The following is a 25,242-nucleotide window of genomic DNA, read 5'->3' on the forward strand; positions in this document are numbered from 1 at the left end:
TTTGATTATTCATTACTATTCCTGACTCTGTTCTTTATAAGATTCTGTCATGCCTTGCGCTTTAGAATATCCTTTATGTTTTGTTTGTTTGGTTGTTTTTTTATCCATTTATGATTTGAGTACATGTGTTTTGTGCCTATGTCCCTTTGGTCTACATAAACTTTATACTTCTGAGATATACAAAACTGATGCTCTACCACCTCTTTCATTGAGTATCTTGCTGCTTTCTACACATGAGAAAAGCCTAATTTCTCATTTCAAGGAGTGGAGGCCACATATCAGTACTCCTGTAGTTTCTGAAATCCACAAATGAACATATGTGAGTTTCTAAACCAAAAATTAAGAAAACAAAACATCAAGAGTCAGGGCTCCAGCACATAAATGAGGCACTGGACCTAACACTGTGACATCTTTGTGATATTATGGTAATTTTTTTCTGATTTGTCTTCAAGGTTTTGTACCTTCAGGACATGAAGACACACACAGTCAAGCTTCTCCCTTCAGCTCTGATTTTGATCATGAACAAAAAACAAGAGTTAAAATGAAGATTGGTCAAGCAGCAAATTTTAGATGCACAGGTATTTAGACAAGCATGTACCTCTTGGAGAAATAAAAAAAATATGGAAACTCATTCTCATGTGAAGAAGAAAACCAAAAAGCATTCATCTCCCATAATTTAACTCCTGTAGCTGTGGAGACATCTCTATAGCTAGCAATATCTAGATTTTTTCCGAGAAAGAAAATAGGCATTTCAAGGGAAGGTGTCAAATGTTCATAACTCTGTGTCACAAACAGGTCATATGAGTCAGTCCAAAATTTTCTAGTCTTCACCAACTGTATAAGGCACCTGAACAGGCATGTTAAATATCAGTGTGTAAAATCCAGAGTTAGGCAAACTATTTCCGATACATGGTATTTGGACCTGGGAATGGTACTTCAGCAAGTTGAATTTGCTAAAGGTACACTGGTTTCCCACCTAAAACAGACCAATGAAACCTAAACATTATTCAAGTTAACTATTCCCTCCTCTGCCACCCCACAAAAAGTCAAACAACTCTGAATCTGTTTTCACATCCAATGCTTTATTCCTAGGCCAAAGGGGAGTTCAGATTTATTTTTTTCCCTTTGAGCTTCAGACAAAGAATAACTGTGTGTAGCTTATTTACAAATACATTTCTGTGTGTATCCATCAGGCTCCTCCAGCTCTCCTTTTCCTATCTTTCTGGTCCTGTTATTAATGAACAACAACTTGCTTCAATTCACATGCTTGTTACAATAAATCACCACATTTTCTCTAGTCAAATTTTTTAAAAAATATGCAATAGTAGTGTATATTATGTAAAAATGAGCACACATGCAAATAAACTTTCCTGAACTTCTAGGGCTAAAATGTTTGGAATTGTTTCTGATTACTATCTGAGCATGAAATGAGCTATTTAGCAAGGTTAGAGAATGAAGACCTCCTTTTATCACATCCTACACTCAGAGCTTAATGCCAGTTCTACAGTTCAAGCTAAACCTTAATGGACCAGCACAGAAATAAGAGTTTCTCTCACTATTCATGTTACTTACTGCTCATCCATATTTTGGCTCTGTAGTACTTCCCTACCTGCCTAACAGAAAAGTCTGTATACATTTGAATGTCTGTCCTCAGAAAATACATGCCCTTATGTATTAGTTGCAGGGTTTATAGGCTAGACATACCAGTGAAATAGCACCGAGGCTGGAAAAAATAAACTGGAAGAGCCATTTGGCTCTGATATCCTAGAAAATATATATGCAATAAAAGAATCAATTTGTTAGTCACTGAGAAAGGATTAGCAATTTTCATTGAACAAAAAATACAGCAGTTCAGGTGCTGGAACCCAGAATAGGAGAAAATGCATTAACTGAAAAAAAAACCAGAAGTTACTTTTCTCATTATTGGAGTACCATAAATATAGCTGAGTTTCACGATGAAGAATTGCTCCTAAATGGTTCTTGTTGACTAATTTTGTTCAATAAGGGCCTGTCAATACAATTTGCTTTCAATTGTCAGTTTATACAATATCAAGAATAATGGGCTAACTCAGGTGCACTTGGAAATTGTAATAAAATATTAATTTTGGAGAAATGAAAACCAATAATCATGTGGTTTAGTATTCTACAGATATGTCTGAATTTTTTGAGGAGCTCTCTGTAATAAATGTGAACATTACAATGTATATTAGGTAAACAGTCATAGACAATCGGGCAGTAAAACACTGAAAAGGGGATGTCCTCTGTATAATGTACTTTATGTGGAGGAGGAGTTCTGTCATTATCTAGTCCAAGACAGCAGTCAGCACTGTCCTGTATCACTTCCAAGTTTCTGGAAAGTAAGTGCATCCTCTTTTCTTGCATATAATCTATTTTCTGAGGTTGACAGAGGTGGATTGTTTTATCAAGCCCATTTTCTTTGCTTCCATTTTCCTAAAAGGTAAAAGAGCTGGATAATTAACCCTTGCAAAATAAGTGGTAGGAAGTAACTGATGCTTATACTTCATTAAAAATGTCACATCAAGATACTTTCACAGAAGCTTCCGAGAGGTGATGTGTCAATGAAATAGGGGGCAATGATCCAGCTGCTGACTACATGGGGAGATCAGAGGAGTCACAATCAAATCACACCACTGATGTTCATAGATGGGTGTGCATAGAGAGAATAATTTTCATGTTTTTCGCCCTCTCCTGCTAATGTAGTTTGAAGGCTGAATAGGATGAAGGGGATCTGGGAGGTTTGCTTAACAGGAACTTCTACATTGTTTCTCATAACCTGACACACATCTGTAGTTGCTCTTGTCAACAGAAAAAACTCAGGAGTTTAGCTTGAAAGAAACAGTAGGAGAGGTATTTGCTTCCCCTCCCTTTCCAACTCAGCAAGCTTGGCAATCTGTCTGACACTCTTCAAAGACAGAAGCATACTGCCGATCTTAACTTCTGCCAGGCAATACGGGTATGCATTTACATAACAAACCCTTTACATGTGACTGAAATCAAGAGCTGCCCATAGACGGCAAGAGTATTAAGCTAAGAATTACCCCAAAATGGAGAAAAGAACACTGTACTTAGTTTGGAAGAGCTGGAATTTGAAGAAATAAATGCAGTACTGGCAATTTAGATATTGGGGTCTTTTTTGACATGTGTATATATGTGTATGTATGTGTGTATGTTTAATTACGAAGGAAGGAGTAAGCTTCCACAGCTCATGCCAGTTTAAGTATGATAAGGAGTGCAAACTGTTCAGTGGTTCAAGAATTCTATGTAAGATATGCAAGGATATCACTTGAGAAAAAGTACTTATTGCTTACGTGAATCTACCTGTCATTATAGATCTACATCAACCGAGTTGTGAATTTGTCCTGCTAACAGGTGGGATACCTAGAAACTAAGTAATTTGTAACATAAATGATAGCTAAATCAAATGGAGGCTTTTGTATGAAAATGGGCTTGTTTTTGCAGAAGTCTAGGATAGGTATTTGAAGGCCTGCTGAAAGCTTTGCTTCTAGTGAAATGGCTGTATGGCAGTGACAGACTTTTGATGTAACTATCACATAAGCACTATTGCATTAGCATAGTTATGTCTAGGCTTAAAAAAACACTCACATTTGAGGCAATCTATTTATGCAGAAAGATGTAATGCCCCATGCTAGCAGCATAGATTAATCTTTAGGTTAGCTAAATGAGGATACCTTTTACATAAGTGAACCTCAGCACAGCGCAAGAGCAGACATCAGATTACACAAAACTGAACATCAGCTGTCAGTGCAACCATAATACACTCCCCTGATTATCAAGTGAAAGGGAGAAAGGGAAAAAAGGAAACCAACAGCTACATCACCCTGCCAAGCTGCTTTCCAGATACTTATTTATGGTGGGTTTTCTAGTTTAGTTCTGTGTTTCACTTAAAACATTTGTGGGGAATTTTGTAGAAAAAACATGCAAATGTATTTTGTCTTTAGTAAGGGATAAATTTTCTGACTGTTTTGAAGTAAATCTGCCACTTAGCTTGGAGTTAAAGGTTTCTGTAAATAAAACCCACCTCATTATCTTTGTTCCTAATGACCTCAATCACAGAATAATGAAGGCATTTTAAGCCTTCCATGCAGTTAAACTCACTGAAATCTTACACATAAGCTATATGTGAAGCAATTAGATTACAACTCAGCAAAGTTATTAAATATTAAGTACTTCTGCTAGGCTAATGAAAGCTACTGAGCCGTATGAGCCCAGCATCTCAGATAAGGGAGGTGGGGTCGCTGTGCTGCTGAAGGCAGCACTGGATTGTGCTTTGCCCCGGTACCCCCACACAAACAGCCACCCTGGCACTGCTCACGACAGCATCAGGACTGCCACGGGCAGTTGTTTTTGCCCACCTGCTGCCATCCTAGCAGCCAGAGGCTGCCACGATAACACAGATATCACTGCTTAAATATTATACCTTCTTGGAGCACTGTTGCCTTGGGTATCTTGGTTCCTTGGTAAAGCAATACTCAGGAAAAAAGGTCAGGTGTTTAGTGCAGTGGTTTTTGATACAAAGGAACAAAGGGTGCGTCCCTTCTCTGTGCTAAAGTGATTAAGGATTCAAGGATAAACCTATATTTTCCACTGAATCATGCACAGTAAAAGATTCAGTTCTGAGTCTCTCACATCATGGATCAGTACTCTCTTCAACAGATTTTTCTATTTTCTTTACAAAAAAAGTAGTACATGTATGGGGTTTTTGCTCAAGTGTACAGTAAAGCCAGTTTCAGCAATTTGAAAAGTTATCATTAAATGGAATGGCATCCTCTGGTCATCTCTGTAAGAGAGAGGCAATTCAGAATTAAGATTTTGCTTAATGTAAATACAAATATGACAAAGTAAAAAAGGAAGAGTTAAATAGCAGCACTACAGATAAGAATGTTGGGGTACATTTGTTAACAGCAATTTCTGACTTGTCACTTGACCCATCTTGTCTGTTGGATTTATTACAGTTCTTCATTGGCTTTAGACTACCTGACAATCCTTACTTTCCAGAAGATGTGCATTCTCTCCCTTTACGTGGGGTTGCTGCTTGGATAATTTGTTGTTGTTGTTGTTGACATGATCAAACCATAACATTTATTTCCATTACCTTACTAAGGTATATGTTGCACATCAGGTACCTGCATTTCAATTTTTTCCCTATTTTGAGTATTATTTCATCAGATTGAATCATAATTCTTAGTAAAAGACATTTAATAACAAGAAATTATGAACCAGTTTTATTAAACAAATCACATTTAAGAGTTATGATTTAAGTAAAAAAAGGTGATTAAAAGCTTTACAAGCACTCAGAAAACAACAGTTCTGAGTACTTTATAAAATGAACTTTTAAGTAGGTATGTAGGTGAGAAGTCAGTTCAGGAGTGCAATTAAGCCATTTGTAATTTAATACAATCAATGATATGCTATACATAGTACTATGTTGAAAACAGAGAATTTTATGCGGCCTGGAGTATTTCTATTTCCACAGTTGTTTGGTTATAGATACTATCCCAAGGAGAAAAAAAAAAGTATTTTACAATCTGTTGACAATAGACACTCAAACAGTCATAAGAAAAGACATCAAAGTTGCTGAGAAGCTTCTGTTCAACGAAAGAAAGTAAACAATGAAATAAAAGCACTTTTAAAAAAATCACCTTGTGTTAATGAGTCCTACCATTATTGCAATACATAAAATGGAGCACAGAGAAGTAGAACAGTTTCTTTTGTATAGAAAATCAATAACATTATGCAATTTTTCAGTTTTCTCCCTACTTTTACCATAAGACATTTTTCTTCTTTAAAAAAACCTGAAAGTAATATTATAGGTGAGATGGCCTGAAAGGATACAAGTGTGACATTAGCCCACGTATAGATTAATTTTACATAGAAACATGTGGTGTGGAAAGGAACAGAACTGAACTTTGATTCGGTTTTAACTATAATTAAGATACATGTATTCATTCTTAATTTATTAGCGTTGATGGAAGATGGTGCTTAATGGCTCCAGAAGAGAATGGACAACACATACAGCCTTTCTGGGAAAAAGTGCCTCTAACCTGTCCTACTTCCCCGTTTCAGCCCAGTATCTGACAGCAGCCCACCCACTCGGCATGGGGGTCTCATTCTTAGCCTACACTCAACCTCAAACCAACCTCTGGAGTCCCTCATGCCATCACACAGCTGTGGCTCTGCTGGGGACGTCACCAGAGGCGGTGTGGAATACTGTGCTGGCAGCACAGGCAACGGGGTTTTCTCACGCATTTTAAGACATTCATACTAGTTCAAATTGTGATAAAAGATATTAAAAAAATTTAAGGCAGCTTTCACAAGCCACAAGTTGCAACTACAGAAGCATATAAAGGATTCAAACACTATATCAGTACATGATTAAATTTTGCCTTTCCAAATTTGTTTTGCTTCCATGTTTTAGCAAGGGAATTTTTAGGCAAGAGTCATAGAGTTACATAAAATCTAGGATTTTATATAGACATTTTTGAAGTTATGACTCCCTGGTGTGCATGGGCATGCTTCATGGGGTGCATGGACAGAAGATACCAAGCCTTCTCTTTCTATATATAGGCTGACCACTTAACTACAGATCAGTTTCCCTCACAGTTTCTCCTATGCATTGATTGAGGAAAAGTAATTTATCTTTTCCATTTACTTTCAGTTCAGCTTTTTATTGGAAGGGGCATCTAATCTCCCTGTCTGACCAATACCATTTTTTTTTTTCCCTAAGATGTGTGGAGAGATGGGGCAAAGGGTGAAGGGAAAAATCGATGTGGGGGAATAGGGTGGGATACCTACCAGAGGAAATGCTGGGGGGTAAAGATCCACCCCCTGACACTGGATGTGAGGCCAGGATGCTATTTAAAAATCCCGCCCTCAGGAATCTCGAAAGAGACTTCACCCCAATGGTCGGAAAGGATCCTTTCAAAGAGATAAAAATTATCATTAATCAAATGACTTGTTCTTTGGCTGATAAAAGAAGTTGGCTGTTTAAAGAAAGAGTAACCAAACCTGTAAAAAGTTAACCGTGGTTTCACTGGAACAGATATTATAAAAAACAGAGAAAAGTTTATATTTGTGTGGTTTTGTTTTTGTTTTTAACCAGGTCATATAATACACAGATTTAACCAGAAGGAGCTTGTTTTCTGCATACTTTACAAATGGAGAATTCCAGCACTTCTAGGATGAATGGAAAAATTTGAGATTTTAAAGGCAAAATACACCTGTTGGATATTCATAATGCATTCCTGATGACTCTACTATACACACATTTTCCAGTTTTGTACGTAAATCAAAGAGAGACTGGTAGAGTTGAAGCTATACCATCAAATCTGTGTTTTGTACCAGCATCTTAAAGCCACCTGACAAAAGTCATGTCAGGCAAGGAGAGAAAGGGAACCAGAATTTGCAGCTATATTACTCGCTTCTGTGTCAGGGCAGTCAGAGCTTCTATCACGTCTCCCATCATCTGTCAATATACTGATGCAGGCAAAAGCCAGGAGTATAGACATGGCCCCTTTCTGCTTTGCTCTCATCAGAAGCTTTACACATTTTACGCTTTCAATAGAATAAACTCTATTGCCTAAATGTACAGCTTTATTTCTGGAGACAGAGATTATCTCATCCACCCCTTTTAAAATAAGTACTTGTGACATATCTATTGTAGTGATGATAAATAAGGACTCTATATCATTTGATCCACTGTTTCAGCTTTCAGCATATGTACAGAGATCTAGGGGCATCATTTCAGCTAGCTCATGTTAGTGTTCAGTGAATGCCAGCGTCAAAGACTAATATGAAATGAGAGCTCTACACATCAGCTTAAAAGCCCAGAGTCAAGATTCTCCCACCTTGCAATAAATTTAAATCAACAGCCAGAATGATTTTTTGCATTTTTACAAGTATAATCAAGCAAACATCCTTCCAAAAATTTAGGCAATGGTAAGTTTGTTTACATCACCTTACAAGTATTTAATATATGCTCTTTTAAGAGATATAAAACATGTTAATATTGATATACGATGAGAAAAAAAATGCCCCTCTTAAAATTTATGCAACAGTTGGTATTTTTTTTTAACTAATAAAAATGTAGTGAGGAATATTTAGCCTCCAAACACACATATGTATTTGCTGGACTTAAAGTAGTGTAAGAGATCTTTGGATTTTTCTCTTGTATTTTTGAAGAGTACTACTGTTTCTCCTCAATACACTTGCCCTTTAAATTTGTTATTAGACTTGCTGCAGTCTGTGGAAAAATAATTCATTTAATTAGTGTTGTGGATGCAGCAGTTTTATAACTGATGGCTAAAGATAAAGCATAAAGGTTTTTCCTCTGGCCACTCCAGTAAAGCATTTGGCATTCTTGCAAAAGTGTTTCTAAATTCCATGGCTTTAATTTTAAAATATTTTCAGAAGCAATCATGGATAGAGAGTCTAGAATGCAATACAGAGAAATTCAATTTTAAAATGGGAAATTGTCCCATTAAGTCCAAGATGTTTGGTACTAAAGAGTATCTTAAAATGTGAAGGCTAAATAATGAACAGATGAAGACTTCTCAAATAAAACTTTGCTTCTCTGTTTCAAAATATGAATTATACCAACCATAAAGTAGGCCCGCTGTGAGTCACATGCCATATGCGCAGACCTTCACAAAAGCCAAACAGCTTGAGCTTCACCGTTGACATTTTCCTACATTTAAATGGTGTTAAATTGCAAATAACTCATTTCCTTGTAGTCTTACAATAACGTTGTTATAGAAAGTAATGAAGGTAAAACCAAACTTATTTCACTTATTGTACATATTCAGAGAGAAAAACAAGGAGCAGGGAATTTTGGAGAAATACAACCTGTGAATATTAAGAAGAGAGCTAGAGGGCTAAAATTATTAAGGCTTTATAAGCAGCAAATTTCTAAAAGAATACATAATTCTTCTTTTTCTCTCACACACTTAAAAGGTAGGATTCAGTTGCGTAAGCATAAATGCTTTGTGTCATTTGAGATGCTCTAGAAAACCTGAGACATGCACACTCGAGGGGCAGACATGATCTGCAGATCTTTGAAAGTGACCGCAAGAGGCAAAGCAGTAGTTAGGTATCTAAGAGTAGGCACCTAGTGTCATTTTAGGCAACTGAATCCCATCCAAATAGTCTACTGTCACCTCAAAAATGTCTTTCATTAAGTAGAATACAGCATTACAAGAACAAGACCTCATTTAATCTCTTCTAAAAGCCCACAAACAGCTTCTGAAAAGGACAAAGTAGGTAACCTTCAGCCCTGATCAGTAACCATTGACATAAATGCAGACAAAGGAGAGGCTGAAAGTTCATTCATCCTAAAACATGCATGATCGTAAATTAAAATTCAGCATATGCCCCACAATGAACAAATAGGTGTTTTTGGTATTATCACCTGAACAACGTGATTAGAGTACGAGAATCTGTTACATGCCTATATATGTGGAAGTTGATTATTATTGCAGGTAGCTGAGAAAGAAAATTAATTCTCATAACTCCCATCAATCACCACCAGAAGGACAGAAGTTTGATAAGAACTTTGGGCATTTACAGTAATTTAGAAGTTTTACTCAAATTTTTACTTGTTTGGATAAACATTCATGAAATATTTGAAAGAAAATCTGCAATTGTATTCAAGATAGAAAGGAGGAAAGGTCTCTGCTAACACAACAAAGAAGAAAGGAGGTGGGAGCATGGTATTAAAGACAAAAACCTTCTCAGAAAGATTATAAAATTCTGTGTGGAAATCAATGAAGAAGAATTGCATTTCATTCTATCTGAACTTTTTTTTTAATTGGACAATGAAGATGTGCTCTTCCCTCTCTCCACCACCCTCCCCCCCCCCCCCCCCCCCCCCCCCCCCCCCCCCCCCCCCCCCCCCCCCCCCCCCCCTCCCCCCCCCCCCCCCCCCCCCCCCCGCCTTTTTTTTTTTAAATTTTATTTATTTCCAAATTGGAAACATGCTTTGCTAAAAAAAAAGTCCACAAAAAATGTGCCTGCTGCTTTTTATCCCTCTGCTTTATGCTCCAAATTGGAAAAGCAATATTTGTTTTTCAGAGGTGTATGCTAGCAAAATAAATCTTAATGCTTGACTTAAATAATCTCTTACAAGCAACCACACTGGACGCTTTCAAGATGCTGGGATATTATTTCTTTAGTTGACAAACTTTCTCGAGAAATGCCATTCTTTCAGTGCACATCATACAGAGACTAGTGCTTTGCACCCATTCTGTTGTTTTGCGCAAAAATTAACACTCATTATTTTTGCAGTAGGTGCAGTTACACCAATGGGAAGAACTTTTGGTATAAGGTATAATTGGTTCTAAATTGAGAGAAGGAGACATGAATATTAAGCCATGATTCCTCAGTGCCCTGAAATACAACTGTTCTTTAACAGTTTACAGGCATGGTCTTATTGAGAAAAATAACCCACCTTTCCCTCCTCCATAGTTATGACATATGAAACTTATGCCACCTTAGCATGGGAAACTACATTAGTTACAGATATTAATTGGAAAAGTGCATTAAAATAGTAAAAATAGATGGCAATATTCTGAAAAGCTGACAGCTCATGAAGTATACACCATTTACTGAGTTCTGTGATACCAGCTTATAACTCAGTGTAAATTCTTCTGTTTCACAATTATTACAGCTAAGTGCTTGCGCTCAGAGGCAGCGGGGGAGGGCTGAATCAATTAGCCTGCCTTCCTTCTTCATCTGTTGTTCCAGGGGGAATATCATATCACAAATGGTAGAATTTGATAGGGAAGACACTGGTACAGCATCCTAAACTGGTGTGGTTTTAGTGGCATATTATCACACAGAGCAGAAAGGCAAGAGTAGATAGTTGGGTAAAGGAAATACATCTGCTTAGTTCAGCTCTGGAGCACATACATTAATTCTTACGCATTTATTAGCACTTGCATCACAGCATCACGGCCAGCCAGAAAGAACAGTCATTTCTCTCCACAACAAAGGCACATCCTGTGGCCTAGGGCTAGCAGCATTGTAACTGTGCTGAGGAGTCCTAGATCTACAAAGGAGAGAAAGTTCTGCCATGCGTCAATACAAGTACTGGCGAGATGAAAGGATGGATGGGTGGATGGATGGATGGATGGATGAAGAGAATGGCACCAAACACACCCAGTGCAATACTGTGGAACACAATGGACTAGAGTGAAACACAACTTGTGTTTGAATGGGGAGGGGTGGAGGAACTATACTGAGAAGCACATAAAAGGAACTAAGTAACTTGCACTTCAAAACTCTGAGGGAGTGAGCAAGCTGAGGAACATTAACCAGCCATCATCTTTGCTGCAGACATAGAAACTTCCACCAGAGTACCCTCAGAATTTTTCACAGAAATGGAACACAGTTTTCTTCTGTCAATGACAGTACAAACCCATTCACATCCATCTGCTGACTTGAGTGCAAACATTCCCACCAGTTTCGTTCCCATATACACTACAGTGCCAGCACAGCACCAGCCACCAACAGGGACCCACATCCCACACTTTGCTCCTCGTCAGCTGGTGGCTTCTTTGCCCCACTACCATCAGCAGCACTTGAGATGATGCCATGGCAGCCTCTGGGCACACAAGACTTGCAGAAATGGGATCTGAAGCTGTTAAATTGTGCAGGTACAGGCAGACAGGGCCGTGAGGTTGTTCTGTTTGTGCCAGGATCTCTGAGCCATGCTGGGGGCAAAGTAAGTGCTTTTTTTTTTATTCACTATAGCAATTGTACTTAGTGCAACTTGTGAGATTTGCTTTTAAAAGGGAGAACATTTCTAGAGTTTCTGCATTGTGTCTAATGACTTGGCTGAAGCAGGTTATCAGAAAGCCTACTGTAGATGCAGACTGCTCTTCAGCCCTGTTATTTGTTGTTGGTTCTTATTTATTACACTTTAGACTGATCCAATACTTTTGGTAGGTCAAATTCACCATTTCAGGTGCTGTGTCTTTTCAGGCATCTAACAGCTTCAAAGTCAAAAGCAGCCCTTTGGCAGCTTAATTTAATAAACTGGAAGGAGAAGTTCTAGAGAGGTCACAATTACTGTCAGTTATTTATTTTTATTAGTGCCATCTCTTTGATAGTACCATCAAAAGAAGACTTAAGTTCGTTATTCCTTTCCTATAGATTTTCTTTAGAATTTGAAAAAGAAAAAAAAAGAGGAAAAAAAAAGCACAGTGTATTCAATGTTAAAAAAGTGGCTATTCATTTCTATATAGTCAGTTGTCTTGATGATTTTCTTACAGGGATTGTAAAATATAGCTAAGAGAAGTTCTTAGGAACTCTACAGATGAAGGCTTTGTGGAAGTGAGTCAAAGGGCTATAATGAGCTTTTTTTTCAGTTTGGCAGGAAGCAACTGAATGAATTCAGCATGTTTTCACTCCTAACTGCACCCTCATGAAGGCAGAACTGTAACATTTAGTAATGAAAAACTAAAGAACAGAATGTAGAAAGAGTTTTCCTGTTTCTGAATAGGGGAATTACCCAATGTTATCACTCAATGTCTGGCTGAGGGATGGCTTCTGTTATGAGCACCTTCCATTCTAAAATAAAACCTGCTTTTTATAGTTACTAGTGTTTCCTCAGGGAAGCTAGAAGAAGGCTGAGAGCATTTTTTCCAAAATTATTTGTAATATATCCATTACAGAAAGCACTGAAAACTGGTCGACTTTTCTCTCACATGATTTTATTGATTTATCCTTCCTAGACCACCTGGAATTGCACATTACTTGATAATCTTTTATGAGGGAACATGTGGAAGGTTTTAATGAGGAATAGCTTTATAAAACTTTGAAATTATGATGTCATATTCTGTAGAGCATTCAATATGCTTGACTTGGAATGGAAAAAAAATAGATCAGACACATGGCTAAGATTTAACCCTGGTGAATTTGTTGGACCATGTTTTCAGTACCTTTGGAAAGCACAGATTTATACAATTAATTTTAAGTGTTTTAAATGCACTAATTTGGAGATTTAGGATAGGCTTTTAATAAGTTATTTTAGAACTTTTTGACACACACAAGCAAAAATGATAGTGTTATCCCTAAATTTTTACCTCCATAAATTATATGTCTTAGGATCACTAAACAGTGTTTTGCAATACATATCATAAAACATTAGAGCACAACAACAAATAACAATAATTAGTGTGCTTACCCCTACTGAAATCACAGAATAACATAATGTTTGAGATCCTAAGGGACCTTTGGGGGTCAGCCAGTCCAACCAAATCATGGGGAGATTTCCATTACTTTGCAAATAATACAGTGAAATCTTTTGAAGGCTAAATTTTGCCCTTGGATACCTAAGTCAGTACAATCAAAACCTCTATGAAATGCATTTTGCTCTGCAGAGGGAAATGTGTACTCTAACGTTCAGCAGATTTTCAAAGGGTAGTCTAATTTCGTTTCCCCACATTCCACTCGAGTAAATGACATCATTTCAGAGCACTCACAAATAATTCTGTCACTTTCAAAAACTTGTAGGTCTTTATCTGCCTTTGTTTGAGCAACTTTTAAAGCAGTCTGAATTTTTAAACTCACTATTTTAAAATCTAGACCTTGGAATCTTAACTCAAACGAGAGAGTACCATTAGAATATTTAGATGTCCTAAATATGCAGCCAATATAAAACTCAGAATGTTCTTCATTTACTAAATAGACTTTGACTAATTTAATTAGAAACAGTAATTTCCTGACGTGTTCTCAAGAGAAATTATATCATTTATGCTAGTAGATTTAGCAAGATACCAAGGTGTATGAATAGAAGAAACAGGAAAACAAAATATAAACTACTGTTGGAGGGATGCAGCAATGTCTCTATTACAAAACGAGGGTGCTCTTGCTAGTCCTTAAGATTGGAGATTAACTATACCGAGGGATCACTTCGGTCTTAGGATGTGCTGTGGATATATACTGCTGTCCAGACACCTGGAACAATCCAAAGCTCCTTTTGTCTGCCTCTGAGTTACTACCTCACTTCACTGGGTTTCAGCATCTCACTTCAAAAGATGACCCACATTTAACTTTAGTTCTGTGGCTTGAAAAATGGAGAAGGATCACAGGAACTTGTCTGCAACACCATCCATCAAAGCATGACCAGTTGCTTAATTTTTTGGGCTGCAGTTACGTAGCCATTGTTGGTGATTTCATCTAAGAATAAACTGCTATGCGTTTAAAATTGAATTCGGCTCATCTCGAATTATGAGTATTACTCATGAAAAGTAAATGGATTTTCTGAATATTTGTGAGCAATCAAAACACACTTCAGGAAGAGCTCTCTAAGAAATTGTCATGGTTTAATTGCAAGGTGACAATAAACCATGTCAGATGCTCTCTGTTAACCCTTCACCCTCCTCGCATAGGAAAAATGATAAGGAAAAGGAAGGGAGACTTAGACTTGCAAGCTGGAAGAAGTTTTAAAATGCTTTACTAATGCTACTAATAAATAGAGAAAATAATACAAAATATACAAAACCCAGTCTTGAATATCCCTGCTAGCAGTCCCAGGTCTCAGGCCTCGGATTGCAGGGACGGCAGGCAGGGTGCTCTTCAAATGCTGGCCATGGCTGAAGAGAGCGAGGCCCTTGTGATCTCCCTCTTTTATAGGGTGTGTGATGTGTATGGGATGGAATACTCAGTTGGTCAGTTTCAGTCACCTGTTCTGTCCGCACCTCCTTGCAAATACACCCCTCTCAATTATGGGATGTTAGTAGAATTCTTAGTTGTTATAGCAATAAATCTAAACATAAGCCTCTCCTGCATTCCATTGGCTGCTCTTATGAGTTTCGGAGCGCTGTGTCTGAGAAAACATGTGGCTAAATTCAGAAAAGTGCAGTTACTTAGAAGGTACTTTGAAGAACCGAGCTGAAAGGAAAAATCCCTAAAAGAGAATTGGTCTTGTTAACAAAACCAGGACAGAATTTGAACAAGCTTCATCACATATTTCTCCTCAATAGTCTTAAAAAATGGAATATAGGATGCTTAAAATTTCTCTTTTTGCTCTATCTTAGGGAAGTTGTGTGCACTTGAAAATTTTATTTTGGAAAAAAAGGGTCATTTTTTTCCCTGCTGTTCTGCATAAGTTTATCTCAGAAAAGACTGAAGAGTAACATCCTACTGCACAACATCCCCAGCAGGACAGCTCTTTTTCAAAAGTCAGCTGCCGTCATTCTCAGGACAGCAATTGTATCTTGCCTACAGTTAGGTGATTTTTCTGAGAAGTGCATCAGTCTTTCAAAGTACTCAATGAGCCCAGATTCACAAACGGCTCTTAAAGAGAGCCATTAGATCGCTGGAAACAATAGGATGCAGTAGCCTCCTGCAAAAAAATGCTGTAACCAAAATATCTGTGGTGCAGATGTGCCCTAAGAGCACACATGTGGAGGACAACTCTAAGAAATCCATGGAGCAGAAGATTGTGCTTTTGTTGAAGAATCAGCTTTCAGTTACAAACAATGGAAAAAGGTACTAAAACTTCCTAAAGAGCTCTTTTTAAAAGCTTTGGATCAGAAATACTTATTAGAAAAAAACAGAAGAGAGAGGAACACTAGAAATACATCTATCTGGAAGAAGGAAAAATATGTAGGGAGATATGTGTGCTTCGCAGAAAATAAAAGTGCAAGCAAAAGGGGGGGACAGAAGGACTGATGAAAGATCTTAGCACAGAGGTTTGGAGGAGATTTGGATATATATTTCCCTGTTTTGGATCGGCCTAGCTGTGACAAACAACTGTATATTCAACTTAATCAATCCATATGTTCTGGCTAGCTTGTAACTTGTTTTTTTCTTAAAATAAGAGCTTTAATAATTTTATTAGAAATGCAAGGAAATACAAAATGAACATGCTCTATGATGTTTAGAAGAAATAAAGATTACAAAGCCTAGAATAATTTTTAGTATTTTGTAATTCTAGGACTGTGCAACGATTTTGAAGGGCCTTATCTGAGATTTTTAATATTCAGCAATAAACTGCATTTAAAGTATTAGGAATTACTGTAAAGATTTCTTAACTCTTATTAGTCATATTAATATTTATATAAGACTGGGAATTTCCATTAAAAAAATACTTAAGGTTTAACCGGCCTTATACAGTGAAGTACACTCATGTACTTCAGTGAACCTGAGCCTGCACCTGCAATGTGTATTATGAAACACATGAAGGAATTTTAATGTTAACTCTCCTTCCTTTTCTGCTTTTGCCCGGAGGCCAGGGGAGACTTAGTGTTGGCTTTGTTTGATCTAGTGTGGGGACAGAGGCACTGCCATGACACCAGCCCTGCTGGATTTGTGATGGCCTTGTGGAAACACTATACAAACGCATAGGTTTGTCTCTTTTAGTATCCAAGCAATATTCTGGGGAAGAGCAGAGAAGCTTTCTGGCACCCAGCCTCAACACAACAATCTGAAGAAGGATTTGTGTGTCTGAAACCATTTCTCTTATCTTCTCTACCGACAATAAGTGATAATAATGAAAAAGAATGTTTTTCTACAAATGCTGCTTTGCTTATTTTCCGTATGAGGTGTTTGCATGATAGCATAATGAGTAGTTCAGGTGTATGGATTATTTATTTCCATGTTTTTTTGGGTTTACTTTTCAGCTTCATTTTAACTCTGATTTTCCTTAATTTTATCAGTTTGAGAATAATAAAAAGCATCTACATGTTCTGGCCTCATTTCTGAGAAGCAGACCACTATAACCTAGTTCTTGGTAAAATATTTTAAAAGGTCTGCCCTGCCATATCAAGTCCCCTAATCTCTGCTCTGGACTTAAATTTATGGGGGTCTATCTGTAAACGTGAAGAAGATGAAAACTTGGAAGGGCAAAACTGCTGTTCAGGTCTTCAACCTTAATTAACATAACCTTGAGATCCTTGTGAAAGACAATGCTTTCCTATGAACCTGAAGTGCTGGAGTTCTCCTAGCTCTTGGTTGGCAGAAGGTAATAAATCCAGATTTAGGAATATTTACTCAGAAAGAGACTATTTTAGGAAATCCCATATATACCAAGTTTTGGCTTTACTTATGACTTCTCTGGGAGAAAAAGCAAATGTTGAAAGAAGCTTACAATTCCTAGGGAGGAACTGATGGAAGTTACAGAATATTTGAGTAGAATATTAGCATCTAATCTAATTTCCCCTGTTGCTTCTAGACAAACAGGCAATTTGGGGAAAAAAAAAATGAGGGAATTGTTTGAAAGGACTTCTACAAACGTTATAGCCATTTATTTTGTGATGTGTTAAATGCCTATGCATACTGAAGTTCTGGTTGCTGAGAAGACTTGGTGTGACAACATTAATATGATAAAGGCTTTTAACAGCAATAACAACTGTTGTGTTGAATCACCTTTGTAGTCTTAATGGAATAGTAATTGGAAATACCATTCTTCTGTTATGGGATAAGACAATCTGTGTATGTTTAAGCTGTCTCTTAAATAAGAATTTTTTCAGTCAGTGCTTAAACTGAAACTAGCTTTAGTACAATGCTAAGCAAGAACTCTGAAATTTTTATGTATTTATAGTTATGTATGATACCCAGAGCACTATTCCAAGTATTGTATGCTGCATTGGATTTAACAATCATGCATGTATTATCAAATTAGATGGAAACAAAATACTTTAAAATTACAGTGTTCGTAAAAGAAAAAAACAAGCCTGCAATATTGGCCCAAACCTTTGTGATTAATTTTGTTCACCATGACTTTGGGAAATGATTAACCCATTAGTAATTAGCAATATAAATTTCATTTCAGTCATCTTTTGATTAGCCAGGTTTGGTGATTTTGGAAGGAAAGATTCTGAGCAAAATTTGAGCAGTCCTATGACGTGGAATTCATCATTTAAGGCAGGAACCTCCCATGTTGATGAAGTTTTATAAATGGGATCGTTAAGAACTTCCAGGGGCTTTTAAATTTTTAGATGTCCTTTTTCATGTTATTTCCATAAAAAGGGAGATAATAGGTTTTAATTTTGTACTGCAAGTTTAACAATTTCAGTGAGTTTTAATTTTGTGAGTGAAATAGCTTTTAATGGGTGACATTTGAAGATGAATGAATTCATGCAGCCTGCTGTATATTTGTAGTTCTGCAATTAAAGCTCTGATTATCTACTCTTTTAGCCTTGCTAGCCTGTAACAGTATGAACAAGGAGTAGGAGATAAATGCTTTCCACTTTTAGACAGTAATTAGTATCATTGAAAAAAAAGCTTATGGTTTTTAGTAAAGAAAAACACTTAGGGCTGAAGCTCCAAAAAAGTCAATTGACTAAAAGTTATTTTTTGTTAAGCAAATGTAGAGTATAAATTCAGGGTGAGGATTACTTTCACAATTCACATTTCACTAACATAAATGAAATTAAGTACAAAGTTTTGATTTTCTTCTTGGTTACAAACACCAAGTGACTCTCTCAAATAAGTGATGCCAAGATTAGAAGCAACAATAGTCTTACCATTATCTTGACCTCAGATGAACTCTTTAATTAGAAATGTATTATATATTGCTTTACATTTACAAATCTATATGCCAGATAACAAAACCTCTACGCCTATGCTCAGTGAAGGTGTCTCAGCCCACACCTGATAACCCATGTTAGAAGCCAGGTTCTAGGCAGCTCCTGTACCTATCTGATGGGCTTTGGCATATGCACAGGCATTCTGCTTCCTTTTTTTGTAAAATACTACTGACCCAAGAGAATTAGTTGTGCTTGTTACTGATTTCTTTGTGGATATCAGTGTATTCAGAGGATTTTTTTTTCTCACATTCAAAGACCACTTGGTGTTAAGGGTGAATGCCATGTAGTAAAACCTCTCTCATTTGATCTTCCCTGTGCTAGTTTGGCAACAGTGATTCTGGCAAGAATAATTTTGTGCAGTCAGTGACTACATATGCACGAAGTCATAGTTTTCAATTCTTATAAAGGCATTTATTGAAAATTGGAATTGCCAGTCCTATATAAAAGAGCAGAACAGTGTTTTTATGCTGAAGAATGTCCTCAACTACAGCTGGGAGGAGAAAAGCAGAAAAAAGAGTAGAGACCCCTTTCCAAAGTGGCAAGCTACTATCAGTCTAGGGAGAAATTAACAAGTTTGTGTTGTTTCAGGAAGAAAGGAAATAAATTACGTGAATTCAAGCAACAGTACAGTAGTTTGTTTCAGATTTCTATTATGAAAGTTCTGTACTACGCTTCTCTAAATGAAATATTGAAATGAAGTAATTATCAGTTAAACTGATTTACTTTCAAATTTTATTCTGCAGAAATTACCTTGTTAAAGTTTAGTAGAAGAATGACAATATTTACCGATTTACGTAGTCATGAATCTATTCTGGAATGTCAGACTGAATATATGTGAGACTTAAAATGTGTTTACAGGATTGCCATTAGTGTTTTGTGCCTAAATTAAGAATATGATTAAACTGAAAACTCTTGTACTGGTTTTGCTGGGATTGAGTTGATTTCCTTCACAGTAGCAAGAATCTCTTACTTTTAATATCTAGCACCATCTTTGGTTTGTATTTAGTATGAGAATAATGTGATAACACACTAAACTTCACACACCTTTGCCTGGCATAGAATTATTTTTTTCTTTCCAGTAGCCAGGCGGTGTTTTGAAGCTGGTATGAAAAGAATGTGTTGCCAAGGAGACCAAGGAATTTTTCAGATTCCCAGCTGCAGGTGCACATAGCAGCTGTGAGGAAGCACAGACAGGACAGCACCTAGACTGACATCCAGGCTGGCTAATAAGATATTCCCTACCATTAGCATCATGTTCTCTATATAGCTGGAACTGTCTTTTCTGCCTTTCTTTTCTTTGGGGATACACTGTTCAAGACTGAGGTGTTCTCTTTTCAAGGACAATTGTGTTCAGCATGAACTGCTGTCCAGGTCTTCATTCTTCCAGGATCAGCTATATGAGACCAGTGTTCATGATCACTGCTTGGGATTGCGCTGGGTATCACCAGGTTATCAACAATTGCCCTGTGCATCACTTGTTCTGTATGTGGGGCTTTTTCCTCTTCTTTTGCTGTCCTGTTAAGATGTTCATATCTCAAGCCACGAGTTTCACTCCTCCATTTCGATTCTCTCCCCCATCCTACTTGGGTAGTGGGGGGTGAGCAAGCAGCTGCATGGTCCTAGTCACTCACTGGCATTAAACCACAACAGCTCTATAAACTCACACCATCTAATTATAGTGTTTATTTTTTTTTTCTTTTTAAACATTCTTCTCTTTCAATTGTGTCCCCCTTAACAGTTATCCCTCTTAACGGTTTATCATCTACTCCTTATTTATAAGCAGTGGCAAGGGTATGTTTATCTGTGAAGAAATGAAAGATTTAAGAAGCGGTATTTTTTACAAACTGTATTTCCAACCAAAACTTCAAGAGTCTGGAATGGATCCCAGACAGTTTGCATCTACATTATTGATTCATCTGGAACCTGAAGTATGTATGTATTAAGAATCAGAAAGATAATTATACTCTGTGAAAAGGATACAGCAAGACTCACAGTAGGGAGGAAGTAAAGAAAGGAATTTGGAGGTCAGGAATACAGAAAGAACATAATGATGGGCTGAGTTAATAGATTCTCAATAAACAGTTTATAGATGAAAACTCTATCAAAATGATGGCAATACATTCTGTGAATGCTGATGACAGTGCTAGAAGAATGGTGGATACAGAAATAATTTATCTGCCTTGGTTGGCGCTGCAAGGCTGAGTGAGATCAGGAAGCAAAATGTGCGGGTGTGTGTTCACTGCAAACCTCTGTCATTAAAGTTCTCACTTGCTTTCCAGACCAGAACACAGAAAACACATGGCACTTTTCAACAGATCATAACTCAAACAAGTCTGAACAGATTTTCATTGCATTATATGATTGTTCCACTTCCAGATTTCAAAGATTTCTTGCTAATTACTGAAAACTATTACTTTCAGCTGCTTTTACGTCTGTACACTGGAAAACTAATCTGCACATGGGAAGCATGGCCCAACTTGCAATATTCCATGCAAGTGCTTTGATTCCTGTGTGAGAAGGATGTGTCTGGTTTGTGATGAAGAGAAACTCTTCCTTACTCACAGAAATCTCTCTGAAGTTTGCTAAGACAAACTGGTATTACCTCCTTCTCAAGAAGTTCCTTTCCTGTTGTCTTCTGCTCTCTTTCTGTCCCATCCAAAGCATTACAAGTGCAGTTGTTTATAACAATCATTGCATTAGAAAGATGATGTTGTAAATAACCAAAGGTTTATTTTCCTCATATCCAACTCTCATGTTCCCACAAAATATCAGATCTTTTATATGAGAAAATTACCAATCCATACTTTAATTCTTCTTCTTCATATGAATCTGCTGCTAAAGATATCTCACGCTTGTTGTCTTCCATTAGAAATTTAGGTATGGCCTGTTAAGCTGTAGTAAAGACAAACTCTTGAGGCAGAGATTTATACAAGAGATCGTGGGTGATATCTGGACAACCACTACCATAACTACCTGATGAACTAGCAGTTCCCTGGGGCTGATGGTCTCCCTATTTTGGGGTGACAAGACTGATCACAAGGCTCTTTCTTACTCTAGTTCAGGTAAATCTACGGACTATAACTTGTCCTTACATATTAACCTGTACCACATTGCTGGCATTCTCCCTTAAACTAATTACTGATGTTGGCCTTGATGATTTTAAAGGTCTTTTCCTACCTAAATGATTCTATGATAAATGACTTTGTAAGTCTCCACAATAACCTCTTCCTATATGTAAAGCAGTAGGCTTATCCCAAGAATGAGAGAAACGCAAACAAAACTGTGAGGGTGAATGGGAACTCTTCACCCACAAGGAAATTCTAGGCAACATGAAGTTAATACACTGAGATTAAATTTGTGTCAAATTGAAAGCACCAGGGATGTATTATTAGTTTGATGTACACATGTAAGTTTGAGTTTAGTTAAGCCAGTGAGAACAGCAGCTGTTTCTCTTAAAAAAAAATAATAACAAAGTAACAATAGGGATTTAACAGTCACCGTTATTATGTCTCCCATCTTTCATCTTTTGACCTCATGGAGAAGCTGTGTTCCTTGGTATCAGACATGAATCTAGACCAAACATCTGCCACAGGACAGAAACATAATATTATCTCTATTATTTTGGTATCTAATCTAGATTTCTCCCATAAAAGTACAGTCTTAGTGTAATATCTTAACTCAAAAGATCATGAAACAGGGAAAACTTGATATGATATGGCTTCTACCCTAAGCAAGACACATCTGTTAGCTTATTTTCAAGAACCAACTGTAATCCATGAAAATATAGAAATATATTCCCCTAACTATGACAGCCTTCCTGGTATAAGTTCTTATTTCAATGCAGCCTACAGTAGCTTTATTGCCAGTCTTTCATTCTTTAGGTGACTGGTAATACAAGAACTGCAACTGGAAACTAAGAGACTAATGGCAGCACAAAAGAAAGAAAGGTAGTAAGTGAAGTACTTTAAGGCAATGAGCCATCAGTCCTGACTGCATTACATCACAATCCATACAAGCGATGTGATTTAACTCTTTCTTTAGTACTTTCCTCAAATTTCCCCAGGCTAGAGTATCACAATTGAGCTGATAAGGTGTAAATAAGGACTTTCATTTCCTACTTTCAGATGATGTAAACACTCTTGTGATTTGAAGTTTGGCAGATATGTGCTAGATGCACAAGACATTCATCCACAAGAACGCTGTTAAAGTTGTAATTCTTTTGTTGCTCTGTGGCAGGAAAATGCCCACTGATGTTTCTATACCATGGCCAAATTCAATAAAATTAATTTATCGTGGCAGTGAAGAAATGAGTTTTAAGTTTGATTTGATTTTTGTTATTGTTGTCTGTACTAATTCAGTTGCCTTATCTTCCACACTTCGTAACTATCATGCCCCAGATGAACAACTACTAAATTCCTTGTGTCTGCACAATGACTCATTGTTTCAGGATTTTCTAATTCCATCAATATTCTCTCCAATTTTATGGCTTAGTTTATTTATTCTGTCTTGGCAATTCAAAAACATTACCCATTTATTTTTCTGAGATTTTTACCATTCATACCTGATTTTACATGCTTTGCAACCTCATCCTTAACAGCTCCATGAGGAACTTTCAGAGAAATCTATATTTGCAAGAAATTTATGTTATCATTTGAAGGTCTTGTCTGAATTTGCAAAATAGAAGTTATTAAGAAAGAAGGGTTAATTTTAATCAGCTATTGCAATGAATATAGCGGTACGATTTTTTGAAGTGTTTTGGCTTTTCTGGTTTTCTAATGAACCAGACATGATAACATGTGAATTAAGCAATGTTCACTGGCATTTAACTAAGCTACATCTCCCAGAAATTTCACTATGCTGGTACTGTGGAGATATTTCACAAGCATATACTGGGCAGTACAGGTGGATGTGTGTGACTGCATATGACAGTCATGATGATCCCTGAAACATATAATGACCACCTGTCTGTATCCTGTAGATGGAATTAACTGAAAAGATGAAACAGAACACACAACTATTGCACGTGGTAATAACAATTTGATTTGCAGTTCACTCTTTTGCTGCTGGTCTGCATATGTTTTTAGAATAACAAAAAGTTAAAAGAGTTGTAAGTATCAAGACTTAAATCAGCTTCAGTTTTACTTGATCAAGTTATGCCTCATGAAGTTTACCACAGCACAGTGGATTAAAAAGGAAAGAGGACTCAGTCAGACTAACTCCATTCATTAGAACCAGAAATAATAATTAAAACATTTCCAAATACAGGATGGCAAAGTGGTATGTGACAACCTGCATATATTTCTCAAGAGCAAATACCACACCAGCCTAATTTCTGCCCACGATAAACAGCTCTCACAGATAGGAGTGGCAGTAATATCATATATGTGTATCCCAGATGGGTCACAGTCAAGAGAACGAACCACTGTTTCCTATTCAGATGGAAGTACTGCACATTCAGGGTAATAACAGCTGGGGAACTGTCCTCAGTGGTTCATTGGAAAGATAGGAACAGTATGGTCCAAGGTTTTGCTACTGTTCTGTTTTCTCCTTAATGAGTGTGATACAGGAACTGTGTGTTTCTAAATCTAAGAAGAAACAGCAAAATGGAAGGAGCTTGTGAAGATAAGGTTCAGAAGGCAAATTGACTTAGCATGCCAGGGAAATGTGTGAGAAAAGATAGAACAAAATTCTGGAAGACAAAGCAGGTCAATGGAGGTGGCAGTAAACAACCACATGAATACATCCTGGAGGAAAGACTGGACAGCCAAACGCTTCACAGAGAAGGATCTATAGGTAATAATAAATCAAAATAAATCCTAACAATGGTTGCTATTGAAAACCACACATATTTAAATACGAGTAACAGAGTTTACATTTAAAACAATTATTTCCTGTTTGCTAGTGGAAGGTAAGGCTCATCATCCACTGCATCCACTCTTGAAAGCCATACTCTGAAAATATATTAATTGTCTGGAAAGAGTCCAAAGGAAAGCATTAAGAATGACCACAGATCTAGCAAACATATACTATGAAGAAAGACTTGAGAAAACCTGGGTGATTTACTGAAGACAGTAGAGACATTAAAATGGTCTACAAATGTAAAATAATGTTGCAAAGAGGAAAAGCATAAACTCGTCCACCACAGACAGGAGAAGAGTTAATGGCTTTAAGGTGCAGCAAAAAAAAAATAAAAAAAAATATTAAAAAATTCAATTTAACACAAAAAAGGTTAAGTTAAACATTCAACAGATTGCCCAGGGAGCCTGTGGAATCTTCACCAGCAGAGATTTCTAAGAATAGGATAGGCAACCATCTATCCAGACTAGTTTAACTATAATTGATTCTGCTTTGGGGCAGGAAGCTGGACAAGATGACCTGTCTGTGTCCTTCACGGCCCAATATTGTGAATTACAAAAGAATGATTTGTTGTTGAAAAATAGTACAAATGTTATTGAATTTGGCTTTTAAAAGGACACAACCCTGTTTCAGTTTTGGGCAGACTGTAATATTTTACAATTAGGTTGAAGCTTACCAAATAATGGTTCTGATATAATCTGACTTTACTGGGCTCTAAAATATAGCAGAACTCTTAGCTATCACTATCAATTATTCTCAAACTCAGCATGTCCTGGTATTAATTTCAGTGAGAACATCTCACTTCTCAGCCAAG

At 37.0% G+C, this 25,242-nt stretch overlaps 1 protein-coding gene across 1 annotated transcript in view; it reads right to left on the reverse strand.

Moving 5' to 3' along the window:
* The window catches only part of EPHA6 (EPH receptor A6), a gene marked incomplete at both ends in the record, with an annotated part of 485,307 nt that overhangs the window by 74,681 nt on the left and 385,384 nt on the right, over window positions 1-25,242 (reverse strand). Inside the window, one exon of the mRNA XM_080364048.1 lies at window positions 6,831-6,957. Within this exon, the coding sequence (XP_080220174.1) occupies window positions 6,831-6,957 (127 nt within the window). The remainder of the gene's footprint in view (window positions 1-6,830; window positions 6,958-25,242) is intronic.

This window comes from Nesoenas mayeri (genome assembly GCF_963082525.1).
Source record: "Nesoenas mayeri genome assembly, chromosome: 1".
Classification (NCBI taxonomy): Eukaryota; Metazoa; Chordata; class Aves; order Columbiformes; family Columbidae; genus Nesoenas; species Nesoenas mayeri.